Genomic DNA, 22539 nt, shown 5'->3' with positions numbered 1-22539 from the left:
AGAATAATACTAATCCTATATAGCCCAAAAACTTTTGAGTCATATTGATTACTCATTATTCATTGTATAATGTTTCGAATAATCAACTTAATACTTGAATTAAAACAATATTCATGTCATGCTCCAAGCATGCACACTATGTTTGTCTAAACAATAGCTATGTCATGCTCCAAGCATGCACATTATGTTTGTCTATGGTCCCTACTTTGTGAAATAGATCAATTGAAAATATTTCAATGATGCTCATTTCACAATCCCAAATCCTTACCGTAAATGTAAGAATATCAAATTATTGTCATTTACTATAATATGTTATATTTTAAACTTATATGCAATGATCCTCTTGTAATGACTAAGCACAAAAGTCACAGAGACTTGGCTACAGACATTACAAAGTATTCCAATGGAGGTTGACAACAAAACAATTCCAAGGAAGCGAAGTCTCAAATTCAAAGTACATACTTTTGAACATCCTTCTTGCATTAAGTTTTCTAATCTTACACATATTTAAGGAATGACTTCCACCTATAGAAACATATCCATATTCCCATTTTGACTATTACTTATGAACAAGAGTTGCCTCTTTACAGAATATGTCAATATGGTCCATCCATTTTTATAGTTCCAACTATAAGTGACCATTCCTTAGCGAACCTTAGACTGTCCTTAATAGTTGTTTAACCACTTTAGTCATATCCGGTTCTATTCCTTTTTCCCTCTTAATGCCCTAGGCACTTGGAAAATTTTAGAACGGATAAATATTATAGCACATGTAATTGATCCTATACCTGAAGCATATTGCACACGATTCATAAAGACATGATAGTACCTAACCAGTCTTTTGCTACAATATTTCTATTCCATGTTCTCATAAGTTGAATTATGAAAAGGGATGTCCTAATCATCATCGAATTTTGAGAACGCAATTAACACAATCATGACTAAATTTGACTAAAATCTCACAATCTAAGCTTTTAGATTTGAAATGAAGTATAATATCCTCTCCTTTAATTATAGCAAAACAACTTTCCAAACTCTACAACTTGCAGATTGTAACTTTTGTTTTCTATAATTAACATTGCTAATCTTGCAACATTTATCATAACTGATTATGCTCCCACTAGCATAACAATCATTACTTCACTAGCATAGCACTTATACTCCCACTAGGTTTGACATGTATTCAGAAATCAACTGGACTTCTAGAAATCAATACTTCATTGACTTTCTTACCGAAGTTCAGATTTCTGACATGATATGCTTTGATAAGACTTTATCTAGGCTTCTCAAACTCATACACCTTTCCTTAGATAGCTCACATGTATGTCTAAACAATTTAAGAACTTACATCAATAATTCTCAAATGTTTAGACCTTTTGCCATTTCTCACAATTCAAAATTATGAATAGGGATGCCGTAATCATAATCAAATTTGAGAGTGCAAATATCACAATTGCAATCTCCTTAAAATCTACTTAGTGTAAGCGTTTCCTCACAATCATTTTCATGAATTGGAGAGGAACCTTATGACATTAAGATTTTATGGTGTATGTGTTCCTATCCATGTGAATTTGTCATAACCATAATCACAAGACAAGGTTAGTGACAAATCCAAACTTATATGGACTGAACTTGTTTAATCTTAATTTCTTGCCACCTGGTAGCACAAAGGGCCTACCATTGCTTCCAAGGTTGTTATGCAAACAACTGAGAACTCATAGAACTCACATGCATAGTTAAATTTACTGGAATGGGCACAAAAACAAGAATATGCCAACATGATAGGTTACAAAACCGCAAGTCGTGTGCTAGTGATAAACAATAGGTTTTATTCTTGATTAGCTCTTGAAACTTGTCAAGATCCTTAAGACTCCCACTGAATTCTTGACATATCAGTATCTCTTGTCAAGAACCATTCCTTGACAAACAAATATTCAGGAGTTAGTGCGAATTCTTATCAAGAAAAACACTTCACACAATTTGTCTTAGTTGGTCTTTGCTTATCCAAGACATCACATCTTACCAATTTCAAATGTACAAGAGTAGAAAACATTTTACTCTACATTTGATAAGTGTTATAAACCTTCTTAAGATTATGTCACTCAAGGCACAATCTTGGAGTATGACTCTAAGACTTGTTATGGAACGAAGTAAGACTCATCTTCTTGATTTAACCATTTCAACAATTCACGATTCCTCTTCTTAGCCATACAAATGCACTAAGATGTCCTTAGAGGATCAATTATGATATAGTTTTCATAATCACTAAGATGATCATAAAAAACGATACTCAAGTACTCTCCCATCATTTCAGATTGGATAAAATTTTATCTTTCTGCCTAATTTTATTCTTCTTATTCATCCTGCTATACATTGAAACTTTTTCAATGTTCAGGATTATACTTAAACTTGTAAACATAACCATATTTACTAAACTTTAGTAAATCGTGACGAATAGACTTATCATTCTTTATGGTGGACTTGACCAGCGTACACCCAATTTACCCGATCCCCTAGTCCTTCACTTGACTCACATATTCATGTGAACAAGGAATTAATCTTAATTTCCCAAAGATGATAATTCTCATTCATCACACAATACAAGTTGCATGATTCCAAGTTCCCATCCAATTGAAACATGGGTGATGAGAATCTTTCCTTATTTGGTAAATTATGACACTACCACAAAGGAAAGAATCAAATTCATATTGCTATCAATGGAAACATATAAACGACAATTTTCACAAATGACATTGTAAAGAAACTTAAAAATAAATAAATTTAAAAAAAAATCTTTTATTTATAGAACTGCGGAAAAACTTTTCCTTACAATGCCAATACAAATGAAAACTATGTTGTTATGTATTCCTAAGCAATCTATCATAACTCTTAAGCAATAGCTCAAAATTTTGATCATCGAACCATGCGATCGAAATCCATCTATTCACGATCAGAATCAACTTACTCTTCCTTTAAGTTCCCTTTCATTTCTTCGATTCTACGAAACATCAAAATGTGACCTAGTCACATCATGTATTAAGAATCTCCAAATGAGAACTTAATATAGTTAGACAGTGGTCTTTACCGGAAGTAGAGTCATGCACTCTGACTTTACCATCTTTGTGGTCTTTCAGGTAGATACGACAGCTTCGCAACCAATGCCCCTTCTCTTGGCGATAGAAACATATGGACTCTTTGGGAATGGTACATGGGACAATCACAGACTTAGCATTTCCCTTTCCCTTGCAAGGAGAAATCTTTTCTTGACTTCCAATGATTACCATTATCAACATCCATGGAAGTTTGGGAAGTAGATCTTCCAACCAAATTTGCATTTCCAGTGCTTTAAATCATTCATGATTCAGTAGCAACAAGCAAATAGGTAAGATCGATAAGGGTCATGTCGTGGTCTGTCATATAGTAGTCCCTAAAGAACTTTCCATATGACTTCGGAAGTGATTGAAGAACCCAGTTAATAGCCAACTTCCTCAAGACTTCGACACCCAACTCTCCTAGCTTGTCAATATGTAATTTCATCTCCAAGATGTGACCACATACAGACTTTCATTCCTGCCAATTGGGCTTTGAGTGACCTTGAACTTGTGGGTTAAGGAGAATTATTATAGGAGGTGGAGGAAGTGAAGTTCCACTATAGCACAAAGAAGGCATTAATCTTTCACCTTAACTGTCTTGTGGAATATCGTATTCATGAGGAAAGCTAATTCCAAAAGATTTGGGAAGACCATAGTTGTCTGAACTAGACATCTATACGGGAGAAATTCAAGTTTAGTTGATTTAAGTCGTTAATATAACACCCAAATGAAATATTAAAGCTAGGACCCAACACAATATTTTACAATCTGGAAGAGGGATGTCGTAATCCAAATCACAAAACATTTGAAGGTAGGTAAATGACGATTTACTAATCTCCACCATGAAAAACGAAATTGAACATTAGGTTTTAAATGGACTGAAATTCCTAGATCCTTTAAGATTCATTGAACTATTCAATGACATGTTTAAATCTTGATTATGCCCTTTAAGTTTGTGATTGGGATGTCGAGGATCACAAGCAAGGTGTGAATAACCATGCAAATTAACTTGGTACAGGCAATGTTACAATCACCTAATTAATGTGTCGGTTAAACACACACTCTCCATTGATCTATGATTAACTTCAAGCTACCCTTTGCCACACACTGTTAGTCCCAGATTAGTGTGCTGCTTAACCACATACGCTCCACTAACGACTTAACAAGGTGCAAAGTGCAATTTCATGGGTTAGCACCATATTCACATTTTCCTAAGTAACTAAGATTTGGGAATTTATAAGTGTTTAGTTACTTTATATTTATCATTGTACTTTTAATGAAGGGATAATTAGAGTCCTATCCTACCCGTTCGGTTAACGACCCTCTACAAGTCAAGGAAGCGGTAGGTGAGAGTGGACACCCATTAAACTGTCATTTTATAGGTAGTAACCTTATACCCCCTTATAGACCGGCTTCTTGAATGAGGCCTACTAACAATAAGACTGACTTTACTCTTATTGATGTGCACGGAAGTACCCACTAATTTTAATATTTATAACCTAACAAACTTAGACTAACTATGCACTTATAGACAGTGTACCTAGTCAGATTACAGTATAGCTTGGGTAAGTCGGGTGTCGATCACGGGGAACGGTGTTATTAATTAATCTACTTACTATTAAATTAATTTAATTATTTAACAAGCTAAAAAGGGTTTTTATCTGATTTTGCAAGATCAGACTAACTTAACTCAATTTCAATCAATAATTAAAAACACTCTTATCTAGTTCGAATCCACTTCGTCCTTATGGCTAGCAAATAATTATGGATTATTAAGTTGGTTGTTATTATATTAGTAATTTAGGTCTAAATTTTCTAATAGTTAATTAATTCATGTATAACTATGTATGGTCACACACAATTAAACACATAACCAATTATGCTTATGAATATGCTATGTAAGCTTTATCATGCAAACACAATTATGGTCATAATTTATGTTCTCTAGCACAGCAAAATTAATCACTTCAATTACTAACTAAGATTTTGGTTGATCCTAGCTCTAGCAATTCAATGTTCACTAAATTACTAGATTATCAAGTTCATGCAGTTAATGGTCACTAAGCTACACATAACATCAATTTAAGCAACTAAAGCAACAACATAAGCATGCTAGGTAACAATAAATCAAACACAAGCAATTCACCAACTAAATAAATCCATATAAAATTATTCTATTCATAAGTTAGAAGCTTCATCTAGCTAGATAAGAGTATCTAGATTCAGCTGCTCATAGTAGCAACTAACACATAAACACAACTCAAATAAGAAAACATATTCATAAGTATCAAAAAAATAACTTAATTATGAACTTTTACTCTTTTGGTGTTAAAAACCCTTTTTCCAGAATTATGGTCATAATCTATGTTCTCTAGCACAGCAAAATTAATTACTTCAATTACTAACTAAGATTTTGGTTGATCATAGCTCTAGCAATTCAATGTTCACTAAATTACTAGGTTATCAAGTTCATGCAGTTAATGGTCACTAAGCTACACATAACATGAATTTAAGCAACTAAAGCAACAAAATAAGCATGCTAGGTAACAATAAATCAAACACAAGCAATTCACCAACTAAATAAATCCATATAAAATTATGCTATTCATAAGTTAGAAGCTTCATCTAGCTAGATAAGAATAGATAGATTCAACTGCTCATAGTAGCAACTAACACATAAACACAACTCAAATAAGAAAACATATTCATAAGTATGAAAAAAATAACTTAATTATGAACTTTTACTCTTTTGGTGTTGAAAACCCTTTTTCCAGAACCTTATTTCTGCTGTAAATCGCCTCCTGGAACCTCTTCCTTCAGCCAAAAGTCTCCAATTCGTAATGGAGAGGGGTTTATATAGTTTTTGGAAAATCATGTTCCACGTCATGGAAGGAAGCTCCATGTCGTGACTTTAGGAATTATCCGTATTCACCAAGGATTCTTTCTTCGCGTACTTATCTTCTGGAAAGATCGATTCCACGTCGTAGCCATCAAGTTCAAGTCGTGACCCCAGTATATTCCGTGAATTACTTCATCTTTTATGCTTCAAGCCTCCAATGTTCCATAAATTGTCACTTCTGGTCCCTTCCTTCTAAAATGCTTTATTTTGGCTGCAAATAACATTTTATCCTCATAAGTACCATAATTATGTGCAAATAACCAAAATATTTAATAAAATGTAGATCAATATTGCCTAAAACTATGTATAAATATGGCAATATATATATATATATATATATATATATATATATATATATATATATATATATATATTAAACCTATAATATTATAATAGTATAAGGGTTGAATTTTAAACTTCTAAAATTCTAGGGTTTGGAACTAAATGTGTCAAAAGAAGACTCTACATTTACAAATTCCCAAACTTAAGGGCAAGTTTTGAACTATTCAAAAACCTTTGGAATCCATAACATATGAGTTTAATATAGACTTTAATGAAAAGACTCTTGGAAATCCATAACTTGAGGACAAGTTATGGAGTTCGTAAAAATATTTATGGAAAAAACTCTTCAAGACCATAACCTATGAGTTTAATGAAGTCTTTTAAAAGAAAAACTTTTCATTTTCCATAACTTGAGGATAAGTTATGGAGTACATTAAAGGTCATAAAGATCATCAAATAAACTAACAAGCATGTCAAAAAATGTCCATGATCTGGATTAAAATCATATGAACAAGATAATTCATATCAAACAAATTTCATGTAATTAGCATAATCATATAAGCTAATACAAAACATGAAACTTTGACAATTATCTTATAAATTGGATAAGCATGATCATTACCACATAAAAACTGGTTTATAAGTTCAAAAACAGCTTAGGGTAATGATCATAGTCCAATTCTAGCCAAAAACCTCGAAATCTGCATTATGGAGCATCAACTCGGTGAGTTGGTCAGAATTGTGCTTGGAATCGGCAAATCCACTATCCAGAACAATAGAAAACCAATTTTTCAAGCTTAAATACAAGTAGCATTAAGTATAATTAAAAACAACCACAGGCTCTGATACCACTGAAGGGTTTTGAGCATTCTAACACTCATATGGTGTACATGCAACCTTAGATGCTTTGGATCTATGTTTTCTCTATTATACATGCATACATTCAATATTCCAAAGAATCATCCTAACTAGCATACAATGGAGTATAAACAACATGAAATACAAGTTAGATGACATACCTTTTAGTGTAGTTGAAACCTTGGACCTTTAAGAACTTAGTGCCCTAAGTGTTGCACCTCAAATGGAATCAAACAACACCACCAACAAATGGAGGAACTTGATAAGATGTCACTTGCACTCATAAAATCGGCTTGCCCTTTTGTGTTTCCATTAGTGCTAAATTCATGAGCTAGAGGGGTTCTTATATAGTGTGGCTTGATTACGGTTACACCATGAAAACCCTAATGTGCATGACTTTCCATATTCCTCATGCTCCATGGGTTTAAATCTCCATGAATCATCCATGGGTCACCACATGGGTTTAGCCCAACATAAGGAACTATGGATCACAAGCCCACATTATAAGAATGAATGATTTACATAATCAATCCCCATATATTTAATTAGTCTCTTTTGATCACAAAATTAATTCCAAACTAATTCTTGACCAATACTAATTAAATAATATGATTTCATATTAATATATTAGAACTTATGATATATTAATAAATCATATTAACCTTTTCTCAGTTATCCATCCTTCAGATTGTTCTGGTGCCATGCAACCCAAATGGACCATGCTACTCTCGGTTCAAGTACATACCAATAATAGTTATGGGCTTAGGCATCTAATCCAACAGTTACAAAGGTCCAGAAGGAGTAGAAAAGGCCTAATACTTCAAGTGCTAAGCTCCAAAGACCAATCTTTGTTGTTTCCTTTTCTTAAAAACACAAAACTACACCAAAAGTGGATTTATTAGAGAGGATGAGCTCCAATGCTTCAAGAGAGGCTAGGGTTTCATTAGATGTGCTAAAGGAGGCTACGAATTTCGAAACCCTAGGTTTAATACCTTTAAATATTCCCAAATCCCGAGGCCTAAGGCCTAAGCGTGATCTAGCGGGGCCCAATTCAGCTAAAGCCTAAACTATTTCCAACCCAAAACAAGCCATTTAAGTCTTAAGTGTTACACTCTTAGCCCCAAAACCTCATTCCCTTAAGGTCCAAACTTCATCACTTAAAGTTCGAGACCTTCGAATGATAAATTTAAAATCTAACTTTCCAATTAAAGAAACATCGTGAAACCAGATGTTACACAACAAACCGCCATAATCAGCGCCAAATAGGGTAAGGGTGATCTGTTGTATTAGGTAAAAACCAGATAAAAGGAAAATACACACAAAACTGAACAAATATTAGACATTAACGTATTAAAAATCGTCACAGTGACAAAATTGACAAAACTTTACAAACTTAAGGATTTTCATGTCAATAGTCCTTAATTCCAATGTCACCCTATTGTTGATAATAGACATACCAATCCAGTGGGAAGAATTTTTTTTCTAAGCTTTGGTTCAAATGAAAGAAATTACACTTTACATACAAGTTAGGTCTTAAATGACTACATTCAGACCAACGTGGTTGTTTCAATAAAATCCTAAAATCATTGTTTAGCCTATAATGCAAAAAGGTTTTCATTTTGTAGTTATCCCTATTTTATAATGGTCTAAGCTAGAAAAAGCAAAGTTGCAAAAAAGTAAAACCTTAACCCTAGGATTGTCCATTACAATAAAATTCTAATTTAGAGCGAACAAGTAAATTTCATCAAACCACATGGGCCTCTTTTGTAATTTATGATTATAAAGTACTTTTTTACCTTGTATATATTGCAACTCACTTGTTGTGAAACCCGTATATTATACGGGTTAATTAAAACATAATGTTAAATAGGAGCGATTAAATGAGAAGTTTATTTGAATTTGAAGTATGAAATAAGTGAAAATCATGAAAAAAAAACATGCAAAGAATAAATTAATTAAAATTATGTGTTTAATTGTTAGACCCGTGTACTAAACGAGTTATTATAATAAAATGTTAAATACAATGGTTTAAAGTGTAAATTTATTTGAAATTGAAATTGAAATTTCAAATTTCAAAATTGAAATTAATAGTTATTATAGTAGGTTTAATTTATAGAAACTAAATTAATGAAATGATATAGTGGAAATGAATAATGAAGTAATTGATAAGTGAAAAATAAATATATTTCAAAATTATGATAAAATGACATGTGGCAAATTTAACGAGAGAAGTACATTTTACAAAATCATTCTTATATTTATTAGGTAGATTGTCGAATACATACAAGCGGGACGGCGCTCTCTGGTTTCAAAATATCGGCCTCTAATCTCCGACTGTCTACCTTTTCAAGTTTGAAAATCGGCAGATGAAACTTACAGAAGTACCTATGAGATCCGGCCGCGTAGGCGGTTGTGACAGCGATGTATTATCAAGCAAGAGAGAAGTTAGCAATAATAAGCCCCAATTCAGGCCGGCTATCGATGACACCAAACCGCTTCTTCAAGATCCGGTACTTTGTTTCTCTAATTTCACCACTCACCTCTTCTTCATTCCCAAATCAGAGTTAGATTTCTGAAATTCATGACGAATAATCTTCACACATTTGGTCAATTGATTCTATGACTGCCTCTTTGTTTGATTTCCCATCATGCAACTCTGAAGATTTTGTGTTTTCTCCTGTAGATTCTAAGATCAGACCCAATCGAGACGGAAGAAGCTGTTCTCCGATTGCCTCCTTTCCCTCCGATTACCTCAAGTTCTCAATGATTGTGTACGTATCTTTTTTAGTAATTGCGAATTAATCTGGTTTACACCTGTTCCTGTTTTAACATTTGCAAAGTTTTTAACTAATTTGAGAAGGGGTAAACCAGAAAAACGGTTTTGGCTCTAATTAGATTGAGAAAATATGTTGTAATGATATGTATGATGCTGCGAATTTACCTTGAAATGGTATTGTGGTGTTTATAATATAATGAATTTGGTCTAAAACCAATACATTTCCACCAGAACAAGCATTAATTTAAATTGACCACTGTATTCATTTTAAATAAGCTGGTTTTGTGTTTGATCAAACCCTAATTAATTGAAATTAACTTTATGGAATGTAGAGTTAAGAAATGTAACAGAAAACAAGTTCAGAAAGAACACTAGTACACACTTTCAATGCTTAAACTCAGTTTAGGTTCATTTATGCAAGTAGTAAGCTAATGCCAACTAGGATGCCAGTTATATCTCGAACAAATAAACTTCATTTAAACATACAACCCCATATACCTGTGTCACTTTTACATTTAAATACTTTAGCACAATGGTTAGGTTAGAAGTTTAACCAATATTAGTCATGTTAATTTCCCACTTAACCACATGTTAACACCCATTGTTCATTGCTATTCTCTTATGAAGTTCCTTTTGGAATGAAGTCCATCCCAGTTTCACCAGCATAAATTAGTCAAACATAATCAAGTCTACAATTCATCATTTCAACTAAATCCAACAATGATCGACCCTACATTGAAATATCAATTGAAAAACAATAAAACTCATGATGTTCATTATTTGATAGAGTATTACTATGTATTCACCCTTGTGTTTCAATCTTCTTTCCACAAATAGGTATGGGTCATATTTAATTTTCATAATATTAATTGCTTTACAATTTAGGTGAGCCAATTAGTCCCCAAAGGACCGCTTGACTAGCGCCTAGCCACTTCTACAAAATTGAGTGACATAATGTTTTTAATAAAATGTAGATGATTCAACCTCCAAGATTTTTCAAAGTCTAATGTCTTAATAAGAAATAATTTGGAAGTCCAATACCATGATAAGAATATACAGAAATATAATGCCATAATTAAATAACAAAAAAGTACATTGTTATTAATTGTGTTTAGTCTTGTACCTAATGTATACCAATCAAATGCAATCCAAAACATATAAGCAGACTGGGGGCGGACCTCCTAGTAGTTTTTGATAAATTTTCCGGCGTAATGCAATTTTTAGGGCATGCTACCCTTAAAATCATATGTGCTACCCCTGACATTTTGTTCCGGGACCGCCACTGTTAAGCACACATGTATGCATTATACATACATAGCATCAACTTTTACAGAGATAGTTTCATTCAATAAAACCCCATAAAAATTGTTATTTCTTGGATCTATTTTCCTAATTTTGGACATTTTTCGTAAATAATCTGCAAACGAAAGATTGTAGTAACATATGTTTTGAATTAATCATCATCCAAACACTCATTTAGCAAATAATCAACATTGAGAATTGTACTGTATAAATAGTTCATTAAAAGATCCAACACTAACTGCATCTGAAAAATATAAGGGCATGTTTAGTTACAGAAAAATGAGTGGTTTTATGGGAAAAAAAATTCTAAGAAAAATGAGAACTAGAAAATATGTTTAGTTTAACATTTTTTCTAAATTTTTTAAAGAAAACAAAAATGTTTTGTTTTCCAAAATTATAAAGAACTTAGAAAATTTTAGAAAATTATTAGTTATTGTTTTCCATATTTTTGAATTCTATTTTTTTCTAAAATATAAACACTACCTACCCTCAAGCCACCTCTCCCACCCCGTACACACTATCAAGCACGAATACCCCCACCCCACCACCATCACCACTACTATTGTTGCCATCATCCACCAACAACGACATCACCATCAGCCCCACCACCAATGTCATCGCCATTACGACCATTATCGCCACCTTCGTCACCACCACCAACCCACCACCACCCCACCCCCACCATACTACCACTACTATTTTCTAAAAATGAAAACTGATAGAAAAAACACGTATAAACATATTTTTAAAATTTCTAAAATAAAAAATGGTAAATTAATAAGTTTTTTTTAAGAGAATGTGTTTACGTTTTTTTTAAGAGAATGTGTTTACTAAATTTTCTAATAAAAACTTATTTCATTTTCTGAAAACGGATAATGAAAATAATTTTTTCGTAACTAAATGCAACCTAAATTTTTCTTGGAAAACATAATTCATTAAAAGAGAGCCACACATGGTGTTGGGAACTTAAAATCCCCGGCCAATTACAAGTGAAACATGGTCTTTCAATATTATACCCCTAGCCTAAAACAACAACAATAGGTTTCCAAAATCTTTAAAGCTATCAAGGAACAGAAAAACAGCATGTCCTACATGAAGTTCAAAACAAAATACATACAAAAAACAAGAAGGTAAAAGAAATGCATATAGACAACTATGCATGGGCAACCTTTCGCAACTTTGCAATGAACACAACCACCCTTACATAAACCCAATTATTATTATAACTAAGCATAGGGAGTGAATAACAGCTTTGTCAATTAGCACCTTTTGATGGCTTGAACGTTCAATCATAACCGTTCTAAATCGCTATTTACAAGGTTTTTTTATTTTTTTTTATTTTTTTTTATTTTTTTTTTATTTTTATTCCTCCTCCTTCGCGCACATTCGACTATTTTATATCCCAAAACCTTAAAAAATTGAAAATCAAAATCCAAAGAGTTTCAGTTCTTCCCAATTGACGAATCATCTGCTTTGACTCAAAATAACCCAAATCGATTATCACACATGCGAATCCAAGTACAAACAATCAAAACCAACAATCGAAAATGATTTCAACTCCAAGTACAAAAATCATTCAAATCCAAACTTTACTTGAATTGAGTCTTAAGTCGTTCGATTTCTAATGTATCGGATGCGACGACTTTATTGATTTTGAATGAAAGATGAACATCGGTATGTACAAATGGATTATGGATTGTGGATTTGGCTGATTGAATTAAGGACGAACGGTAACCGTTTGGGATCAAAAGCAGATTTGTGAATAATGATGAATTCGAAAACGAATGAAAAACAAATTATGGGCTCAATAATGGATTAATGAACAATATCCATACCTGATTTATTTTTGGGTCAAATTTTGATTCAAACGAACAACTGCAATTTGAGAAACGAATCAAACAAATGAACAGGATTGGATCGGGGCTTGATCAATGAAAAAATTATTGGATCATAAAAGGTGGGCTTTTCAAGTAAAATTTGATCCAATGAGTCAAAATGATCAAAAATTCAAGAATGCAAGCACGAATCAAAGAGATTTAGAGAGATCATAGAGAGACTCAACATAAACGTTCTAGTTGTGATTATTGTTGCTAAATCTCAAACCGTTTCTTCAAAAAATCGCTTTGATCTTCGAAGACCCGCTCTAATACCAATTGATGTGAATTATGAGCATAGATTTGGCATGAGGAATTAATGAACACAAAAAACATAGTTATTTTGATGTTTAAAAGATGCATTCGATTATGAAAGGTGTTACAAAAAAGGATCTAGATCTAAATCTACATAATTAACACACACTAACACTCTCAATGTTACATCTCTCAAGCATATCTCTACAAGTGGTATGAATCCACCTTATACAGAGGTGTTTACATCTCTCTCTCTCTCTCTCTCTCTATATATATATATATATATATATATATATATATATATATATATATATCATGTCACAAGGCTACTTTACCACATGCAAGTAGGTCTACAAAAGTCAAACCATTTACAAAGTCATACATGGATAACTTTGTACCCAACAACAACTCCATATGAAGGTATCTTTTTCAATTATGTTTAAGTCAATGGCACCATCGCATAAATTTTGAGTATTTTTTTTTGCGTGTTTTATATTTCTGAATGTAAATGTTATGTAACAATACTTTGTATTAGGTTATATACTCATTTTGCATATATTAGCCTTCCAGTCTAGTTGATTACTTGTTACTTGACTTTTTGTTCTTGGTTTGAATTTTGGTCGTTATACTCCACTTTTGTGATATTGGTTAATGGCTGTCAAATCCAATAGCCTGAAAGTTAAGTTTTCGAGAATAGCAATTATTACATAAGTACATAAATGAGGTGGGGGCATAGTGGTCATTTCGCTTTCCATATAATAGCATTGTACTTATAATGGTTTTTATACCATTAAATTTTACTTAATGTCAATTCCTTTATTTTATACATATATTAACTAAATTACATATCGTTTCCCTTTGCTTAGATGTTTCTTTTCCTTTAATGTACAACATTTGTATACTCTTCTTTGGCTAAATTTGTAAGGACATGGGTTATATGAAATGGTTTTTTTTTGTCAATGTTTGTCCAGTTGTAGAAAAGGATTACCAATATTAACAATGTATATCTCATTTTGAAGATTATTTGCAACATAGTTATCATTTTCAGCAATAAAAGCAAAGTATTCTTTTAATGTCCAAATTACCCTTTGATTCTCACGTAGCAGTAGTTCTTCTTTTTGATTTATTCATGGAAATTTCAAAAATTTCCTTTGATTAAAATCTTCTTATTGACAACCCTTTTCAATAAACTTCAAGTGTTATTCTTATCCACACATTGTTAGCTATAATGTCTTGATGTTCAATTTGCATTCTTCTATATTCCATAAAGTGAAATCGTCTTTTTACTTCTCGATCACATAACACCTTCTAGATACTGCTCCTTCATCATCAAAATGTTACACATTGGAGTCTTATTTCTTCTTTCGCCCTCATCACATTCTATGTGTAATTTTAGCTTCTCATAACAATTTATAGGACTTGTAAGTAGGGATTATGTGACAACTAGAAAATTTTGAGTCAAGAATAGTCTAAGATGTATACATGTACAAAAGAATACACTATGTAACCTCATTACCCTTGATTCTTGTAAATCAAGAACATTGTTTGTATGAGTACATATATGAGCATACTTCAAGAACCATGATCGTGACTAATATTTAAAGGTCAAAATAAGTCAAATAGTAATACATAAATCAAAAGTGGACCCTTTCTTTAAGGTTTTTGGCCAAGAGAACCCCTTGACCGAAAACCCTTTTAATGGAGCCCATTAAGGTCAAAAACCCTAAAAGGTGAATCCACTACGGCTGAAAACTCATCGAAGGAAATAGGACCGAAATCTAGCCTAGAACCCTCACCTAGGCCAAAATCCTATATGATTTCGATCATATTAGGAGTTTTCATAGGAGTATTCAATGGATATTAAATAGAAATTGTAGGTGTTGACCTGAGTAATAGATGATTCAGCATTAACCCTTTTTACCCAACAAACAACCATGCAAGACATTCCAATATCTATCAAATCTCAACACCCATTTCTTCTTTTAAACTTCGGTAGAATCCATTTCCTTCCATTCACCTACATTCTTCATCTTTTCTTTCTTCAATTCCCTTTAACACTTCATCCTCATATCTCAAAATTTCTCTGAAGAAACAAGCTTGGTTCTCCTCAAAAATCATCATCGTCTAAGTCGTCCTAGAGTACTTGGTAAAGCATTTTTGTGTATCTCTAGTGATTCTAACCATTTTTAAGTTAATTTCATCATCTTTACACACCTCATTATGTGTTAACTTCCCTAGGATAAACACAATTCCAAAGAACTCATCGACTTCACCCAAGGAGTTAAGCTCAATATTATTCACCTTCTCACTTCAAATCATCCACAAATTCAAATCATGGTGAGCTTCGTACCCCCATTTTAGAGTTTCATATGTTTTTAGAGGGGAGGGGGGAATATAAGTCAAAATATGTTTATCTTATGGTTTTTTGCATGCTTCAACTTATTATTTGAATGTGGAGTAACATTTGCATAAGATGTAGTTACATCATCTTGTTTGGACAAAAATCGTGTTTTACAGATGATGTACCAAGATAATAAAAATATATCTCATTTTGTGATAACAAACATGAACAGGAAAAATATGATTAGAACAAACTACAAGATTTTTGGTGATTTTTACTAAAAATAGTTCTTCTAGTAAAAATGGTTATTTTAGCCACTACTGTTTTTGGTGGGTTAAAAACCCAATGATCTACGATTTGATAACATACATCAATACTAGACAAGTTTACAACCTGATATTTATATAAAGTTTGTGTAAATAGTTTACAAAAAAGCATACAAGGAAAACTATAAACGGTATAGTTTGGGTGTCATAAAACACATGTCATAAATTTTCAATAGTGTAATTATTTCATTTTACAAGAAAATGGGGTCGTAGTTCACGTAAATGTGTTAATGCTCTAGTGAGACATTCTCTTCACCGTACCTACCTAACATACACTATAAGTCCTGCATTATAACTAGAGTCTCCTGGAGGGAGAGTGAGATAGTTGTGTATAGATCTGTATCGGATTGACAACCCCACACCTAAGTTGTTCGCTACAGCTAGACGGGCCAGTCTAGGGTGACAAATATCTACCAATTCCGACGCCTGAAGAAAATCGTAAAGGCATAACAATCACATCAAACATGGTTATAATAACTCACATAGGGATTAACGATACTATGTTGGTTTACATGAAGCTCACACTTCAATGGTTTTATAAAAATATAAAACTATATACTACTTTACATTACACTATTGCTTACATTTCTGGTCTTAGGGTTTTAAGACTACAGATCATACATAAGAAAATGTTGGATTTTTTGGAAACATACATACTTATTCATTTCACAGAATAAGGATACAAAGGACATTCATACATTTTTAGTCTTGGTTATTAGACTAACAGTCTAATTTATAGAAAATATTGGATTTTCTAGAAATATACAAAACCATTTTTAAACAAAGCAGTTACAAACCTTTTCATAAAAAAATGCTTATGAACTCACCAACATTATTGTTGACGATTTTCAAAACCACTTGTATTCTCAGGGAACCAATAAAAGGTATTCAACTCTGTTGAGATCAAGTGTTGCTGCATTATGGAATTTTACTTTTCAGTCATTATTGTGTAACTTTTGAACAAACACAATATGTAAACTATGTAATTTTGTATTCTTAATGTATGCGGTTTGGGTTGCTATGTTTCATTTATATACAACTGTTGTGATACTATGCAATGACGCCATCTGCCCGCGGATGTTTCTGCCGCTCCGGTTTAGGGGTGTGACAGATTACAAAGTTCCCCCTGTTAATTTTTTATAAGGGTAATCTAGTACCTTAGGGTAAGATACTCTCATAGACTCGTCATCATCACTTTTAGTTTTCATTATTTGCATGCTTCAAGGCAGTGTTCATCTTGGTATTCTTCCTTTCAGGCTCGAGAAATACCCCCATGTATCTTACACTATTCTTCTTTCCTTTTAGTGATTTCACTCACTAGTCTAGTGCATTAGGTTAATGCACCACTTCTTGCCTTTTACTAGTGTCCAGGTATCACCAGGACACCCTTCTTGCATAACTACTATCACACTTGAAACTTGACAATGTTGTCATCTAGTCACCAACTTCTTAGGATCCCAAAAGATTTCTTTAAGTCAACAATATTACATTCCTTCCGAAGATTTTTCGACCGAACTCTCTTATACTATCTTGCTTTCATCATCATCTCATCATTTTGCTAATTAGATCATTGGCTCACCTTCGAGTATTGTCAGTAATATCTAAGTATTTACTTTCATCTAAATATAGAATTCATAATTCCATTATGTGATTCAAAGCTCTCACTCCTATATAATATTACAAGCTTGTCCCAAATAACCAACTTCTAGGAGTTACTAAACCATATTTTTTTTTCTTTTCGTGCATAAATTTGGAATTCTAAATCTTGTCCCGTCTTTTACTTTTATCGAAAGTTAACTATGTCCCTTTTTAGCTAATTGTTTGTTAACAATTTAATAGATCAATTTGTTTCTTCCTTGGTATTTCTAACTCACTACCAATAACAATAAAAGAGTACAAACTCACTTTTGAGCATCTACCAAATGTACACCAAGAAATTTTCATTGTGATACTAGTTGTTTGACTTTGACTGAAAAGTCAAAGTTGTCAAACTTTTCCCATTATCCATTAATTATTTTTTAAACTCCTTCATGACTCTTATCTAACACAAGATATGCATTCAGTAAGTGCTCAACTCACTCGAATCCTTACCATATTTCACAAAACTCCTTCATGTTTCCACCAAGTTCATGTATGTATCATGTGTGTATAATAGTACAAGCCCTATACTATTATACCCACATCATACATAATCAACCTTGACTTCACTACTAAAAGGTTTTGATCCACTGGTTTAGATTATCAATACACTAGTCTTACTTCCATTACTCACTATAAAATCACTCAATGTAGCATTCTATGATTTCATCTAGACTTAACAAAAGTGTCGTAAGCATCTAACTAAGGCAATTTCTTATCATCATTCATTTCAAAGGATACTACCTACATTATGTAACATCCCAAATTTTAAGGCCAAAAATTTCATTTTTAATTAAGTAACTTGATACACAATTTACCAAAACATTTCCAATAGTTATATCAATTTATAGAAACATAACAACGTGTCTCAAAACCATATCATCGAAAGTAAATAAATCAGAGTACAATCCCAGAAACTCCATGCGGAAACCATGAGTGTGTGTGTATGATGCGCTGCTATACCGTCGGCTCCTTCCCCTTAGATGAAGAGGTACATGAAACAAAAAAATACTTTAAGCACAAAGCTTAGTGAGTTCCCCCATCATACCACATACCATACAATCACATAACATACATACGGCCGAGCAATTTTAGGGTGCCCGACCTACCCATGTCAAGCCATTCTAGGGTGCTGACCTACCCATGTCAAATCATTCTAGGGTGCTGACCTACCCATGTTAAGCCGTTCTGGGGTGCCGACTACCCTCCGGTCTATCTCAACTGGCGACGGGGACTATTTCACCCTTACCTCTATCATACAATAGCAAATATAATCATACAGTTAGACATATCTGCGGTACCGACCTACCCTTTGGTCCTAACGACCGAGTCATGGAAAAGCTATTCCATGCTACTACCACTAACTCATATAGCATATCACATAAGCATATCTCATAAAAATACCACATAAGCATATCACATAAGCATACCGAGATAATTATCACAAAGACAATTATCTATTAATTACTCTTGTTGGTGGGCTGCCATTGTGGCCTTAGACCCACCCCTATTGGAAGGTAACTCACCTTGATGTCGTGTAGTGTTTGAATTATCCTCGGCGTGCAAATCGACTCTTCTCGACTCCTGAATCTCTACACAAAAACCTTCTAAGTTATCAATTTGAATACGCAACCCTAACCAGGGTCAACTCAATTTAGTCAAAGTCAACATTAGTCAAAGTCAACATCCAATTGACCTGAATCGCCGAATTGGTCTACCAACTTGTCGAGTCCATACTCCTCTAACCCAGACCAATCCTCGACTCAACTCGTCGAGCCTATCAAGAATTCGACGGGTTCTCCTTTATACATACCATTGAGACCATCTTCATCCGACTCGTCAAGTTCATCCTTGAACTCATCGAGTTTATCTCCCTCATAAGAATGCGTCCAGTCTATGACTCGCTAAGTTGTAAGAACAACTCGTCGAGTCCATCTTCAAAGATTAGGAGATTACCTTGGACTCGCCGAGTTTGCTCAAACACTCGTCGAGTCCCATGATTCCCAGGTCCCTTATGAGCCTAAACAACTGAGGGACCGTCCACACTATCATCTGGTCCATCGACATAAATGATTTGGTGGTCATTACACCCCGACTCGCCAAGTCCCAAGAACTGTAACAGCCCAAAATCTCAAGTATTGTTAAGTTGCATTTTGGGGGTGTTTTAAAGGGGAGACTCGACGAGTTGGAGCCAGACTCGCCGAGTAGGGTCGCAGGTTTGGTCGCGGGTTCACGACTGGACTCGACGAGTCCAGATATGGACTCGGCGAGTCGACGCTGTTCAGCGGAAAACCCTAGCCGTTCAGTATTGGGTCGTATATAAGGGTTATTATGCCGTCATTTCACGACTTTGGATCGATTGGGAAGAACCCTAGGCGACTGGAGCGGCTAGAGCAAGCTTGAAGGCCATTGGTGACCTTGAAGGAATTGTTGTGCAAGGAGGAGAAGGGTTTTAGCTAAAGGAACTGCAGGGAGTTCGAGTTTTGAAGTTTGGGGACATGGAAGGTACATCATTCAGGTAATAATTCGGATTACATTCTCCTGTGATTGATGTGTATATGGATTTAGGGTTTATGGAACCCATTTGGAGTCTAGATGGATTGTTGTGTTGTTATTCAACGTTTATAACCTTGTATTAGGACCCTTAGAGGTCCAGAAGGTCCCATGTTTGTATATTCGAGAAAATATGTATCTCGGGAAGCAGTTTGATCGACTGCATGGCGTGGACTCGCCGAGTCGGATGATCAGACTCGGCGAGTAGCTTGAAGATTTACTGGGACTCGCCGAGTTGTTCTTCAGACTCGGCGAGTGGAGTCGGGGTGGCCCCGCGATTCTTCCAGGAGTGACTCGTCGAGTCAAAGAGGATACTCGACGAGTAGAAGGGGAATCTTAGAGGATTGAAGGACGACCAGACTCGCCGAGTCGCCAGGGAACTTGCCGAGTCCAGTCGAGCTGACAATGGACTGTTGACCAGAGTTGACTGGTGTGATTTCTTAGTGTCAGTTAACGTGGAAGATAGAAGTATTAATAAGGGATATATGATGTTACAGGGAGCTTGTAGCTCGGAGGATCAAGTGCAAGGGACTTTAGGAGTTGCTATCTTCCAGTGTCCGCGAGGTGAGTCTTCTCACTATACTTCACCCGGAAGGGCTTGATTGTGTGACCGGAAGGTCAAGTATGTTATGTGTTATGTTTATATGCTATAAATGGAAAGTTAGCTGCTACGCGTGATATACATGCTTATATATGGGCCGGAAGGCAAAGTATTATGTGACAGAAAGGTCAGGTATGATATATGATATATGTGCTTTATGTGTTAGAGTATGTTATGGGCCGGAAGGCAGGTTGATATATGATCTATGTGCTTTATGTGTTAGAGTATTTGTATTATGTGTTATATATGTGTATGGGCCGGAAGGCAATTATATTATGGGCCGGAAGGCAATTATATTATGGGCCGGAAGGCAATTATCTTATGGGCTGGAAGGCAAATATCTTATGGGCCGGAAGGCGATTATCTCATGGGCCGGAAGGCATTGTACAGTTGACCGGAAGGTCAGGGCCTGGAAAGGCGTATGTGCGTAAGGTATATTGGGGAACTCACTAAGCTTCGTGCTTACGTTGTTAATGATACGTTGTTTCAGGTTCTTACAGTAACGCGGGATGGCAACGGTTCGATTGTACACACCGAAGAAAGAGTTGTGTTTTGGAGGATCCTGGTCTTCTATTATAATAAAAATGAAACTATGTTTTGTAATTCGAATGTGAATAAGATTTTAATCAAGTGTTTTTAATATTAAATTGATTATTTAAATGAAAATTTTGTTTTTGGAAATCACGGTGTTACAAATTGGTATCAGAGCCTTGGTTTGAGGGATTCGGACGCACCTACGGGTAAATCTGGACTCAAACTGAGGAAGTAAGAAAAAGTTTTCCAAATAAATGGTTTTCTAAAAGTGAATAAGAGTTCAAAGAGAAAGCAAGAAAGAGCAGTGTGTACAATCAGCCAGAGCCAAACGGTGATTTCCCAAAATACCCTTACTTTTGTGTTATGAAATATTTATTATGCACTTTATGAGATATTATTGCATGCTAGAGACAGGCTAGGCATTTCATATCTTAGGACTAGAGTGGCCTGATTTGTGATGCCTTAGTCTAGGGTTTGTTGTTATATGTGCGTTATGCTTTGGTGTGTATGTGATGAGTGAGGGTATCTAGTTAGAACGCAAGAGGGGTAGAGCTACAGAGTACAGTGGTACTTCCGAGGATGAGCCGAGAAGGTGGAGCTATCACAGATAGGGAGTCCTATGTATGCTTCGATGCTCGAATGCTGCTTGCTTCGTGCTTTGTGGAGTTCTCGATGATGGGAGTCAGCTACTAAGTGAGTATGACGATACTCAGGAGGTAGATGGCTGGCATCATTAGGAACTCTTCAGCAGCTGATGGCAAAGAAGTGGGAGGGACGGCGGAAGGGACTAGGGAGTAAACCTAGCCAGATGAGTGCGCTGGTAGAGTAGAGGATTTCGCTGGAGAGCGAGCACGCGTGAGGGGATTGGTGAAAGAGTAGCTCGATCAGCTACTTAGGAACTCTGGGATGGTCCGTGTGGAAAGTATGGGTAGATGTGGCAGGTAGTATGGGCCCGTACTACTGAAAGCAGAGGACCCATACTTGATACAGGGGGCATCCTAAAGGTCCTAAGGAACAGAATATGGAGTGATGTCATGGTTCGAGTACCATACATCGGAGCAGATTGCGGGGTGATGTTATGGTCCGGGCACCATACATCGGAACAGATTGAAATAGATGTTGTGGTTTGAGTGCCATACGTTGGAGCAGATGGAGGGTGATGTTATGGTTCAGGTACCATACACCGGAGCAAATTAAGAAGGCATGTC

The 22539-nt window shown here is 34.7% G+C and overlaps 1 protein-coding gene across 1 annotated transcript; it reads left to right on the top strand.

Moving 5' to 3' along the window:
* Window positions 1-9404: 9404 nt before the first annotated feature.
* LOC111890178 (uncharacterized) lies at window positions 9405-10134 on the top strand. The gene is made up of 2 exons (XM_023886334.3): window positions 9405-9641; window positions 9815-10134. The coding sequence occupies exons 1-2, from the start codon at window positions 9498-9500 to the stop codon at window positions 9896-9898; spliced, it is 228 nt and encodes a 75-aa protein (XP_023742102.1). The 5' UTR covers window positions 9405-9497; the 3' UTR covers window positions 9899-10134.
* Window positions 10135-22539: the final 12405 nt, after the last annotated feature.

This window comes from Lactuca sativa, chromosome 6 (genome assembly GCF_002870075.4).
Source record: "Lactuca sativa cultivar Salinas chromosome 6, Lsat_Salinas_v11, whole genome shotgun sequence".
In the NCBI taxonomy this organism is placed as follows: domain Eukaryota; kingdom Viridiplantae; phylum Streptophyta; class Magnoliopsida; order Asterales; family Asteraceae; genus Lactuca; species Lactuca sativa.
Note: the sequence above shows the minus strand (reverse complement) of the source record. Positions and strands in the feature narration are given on the sequence as shown.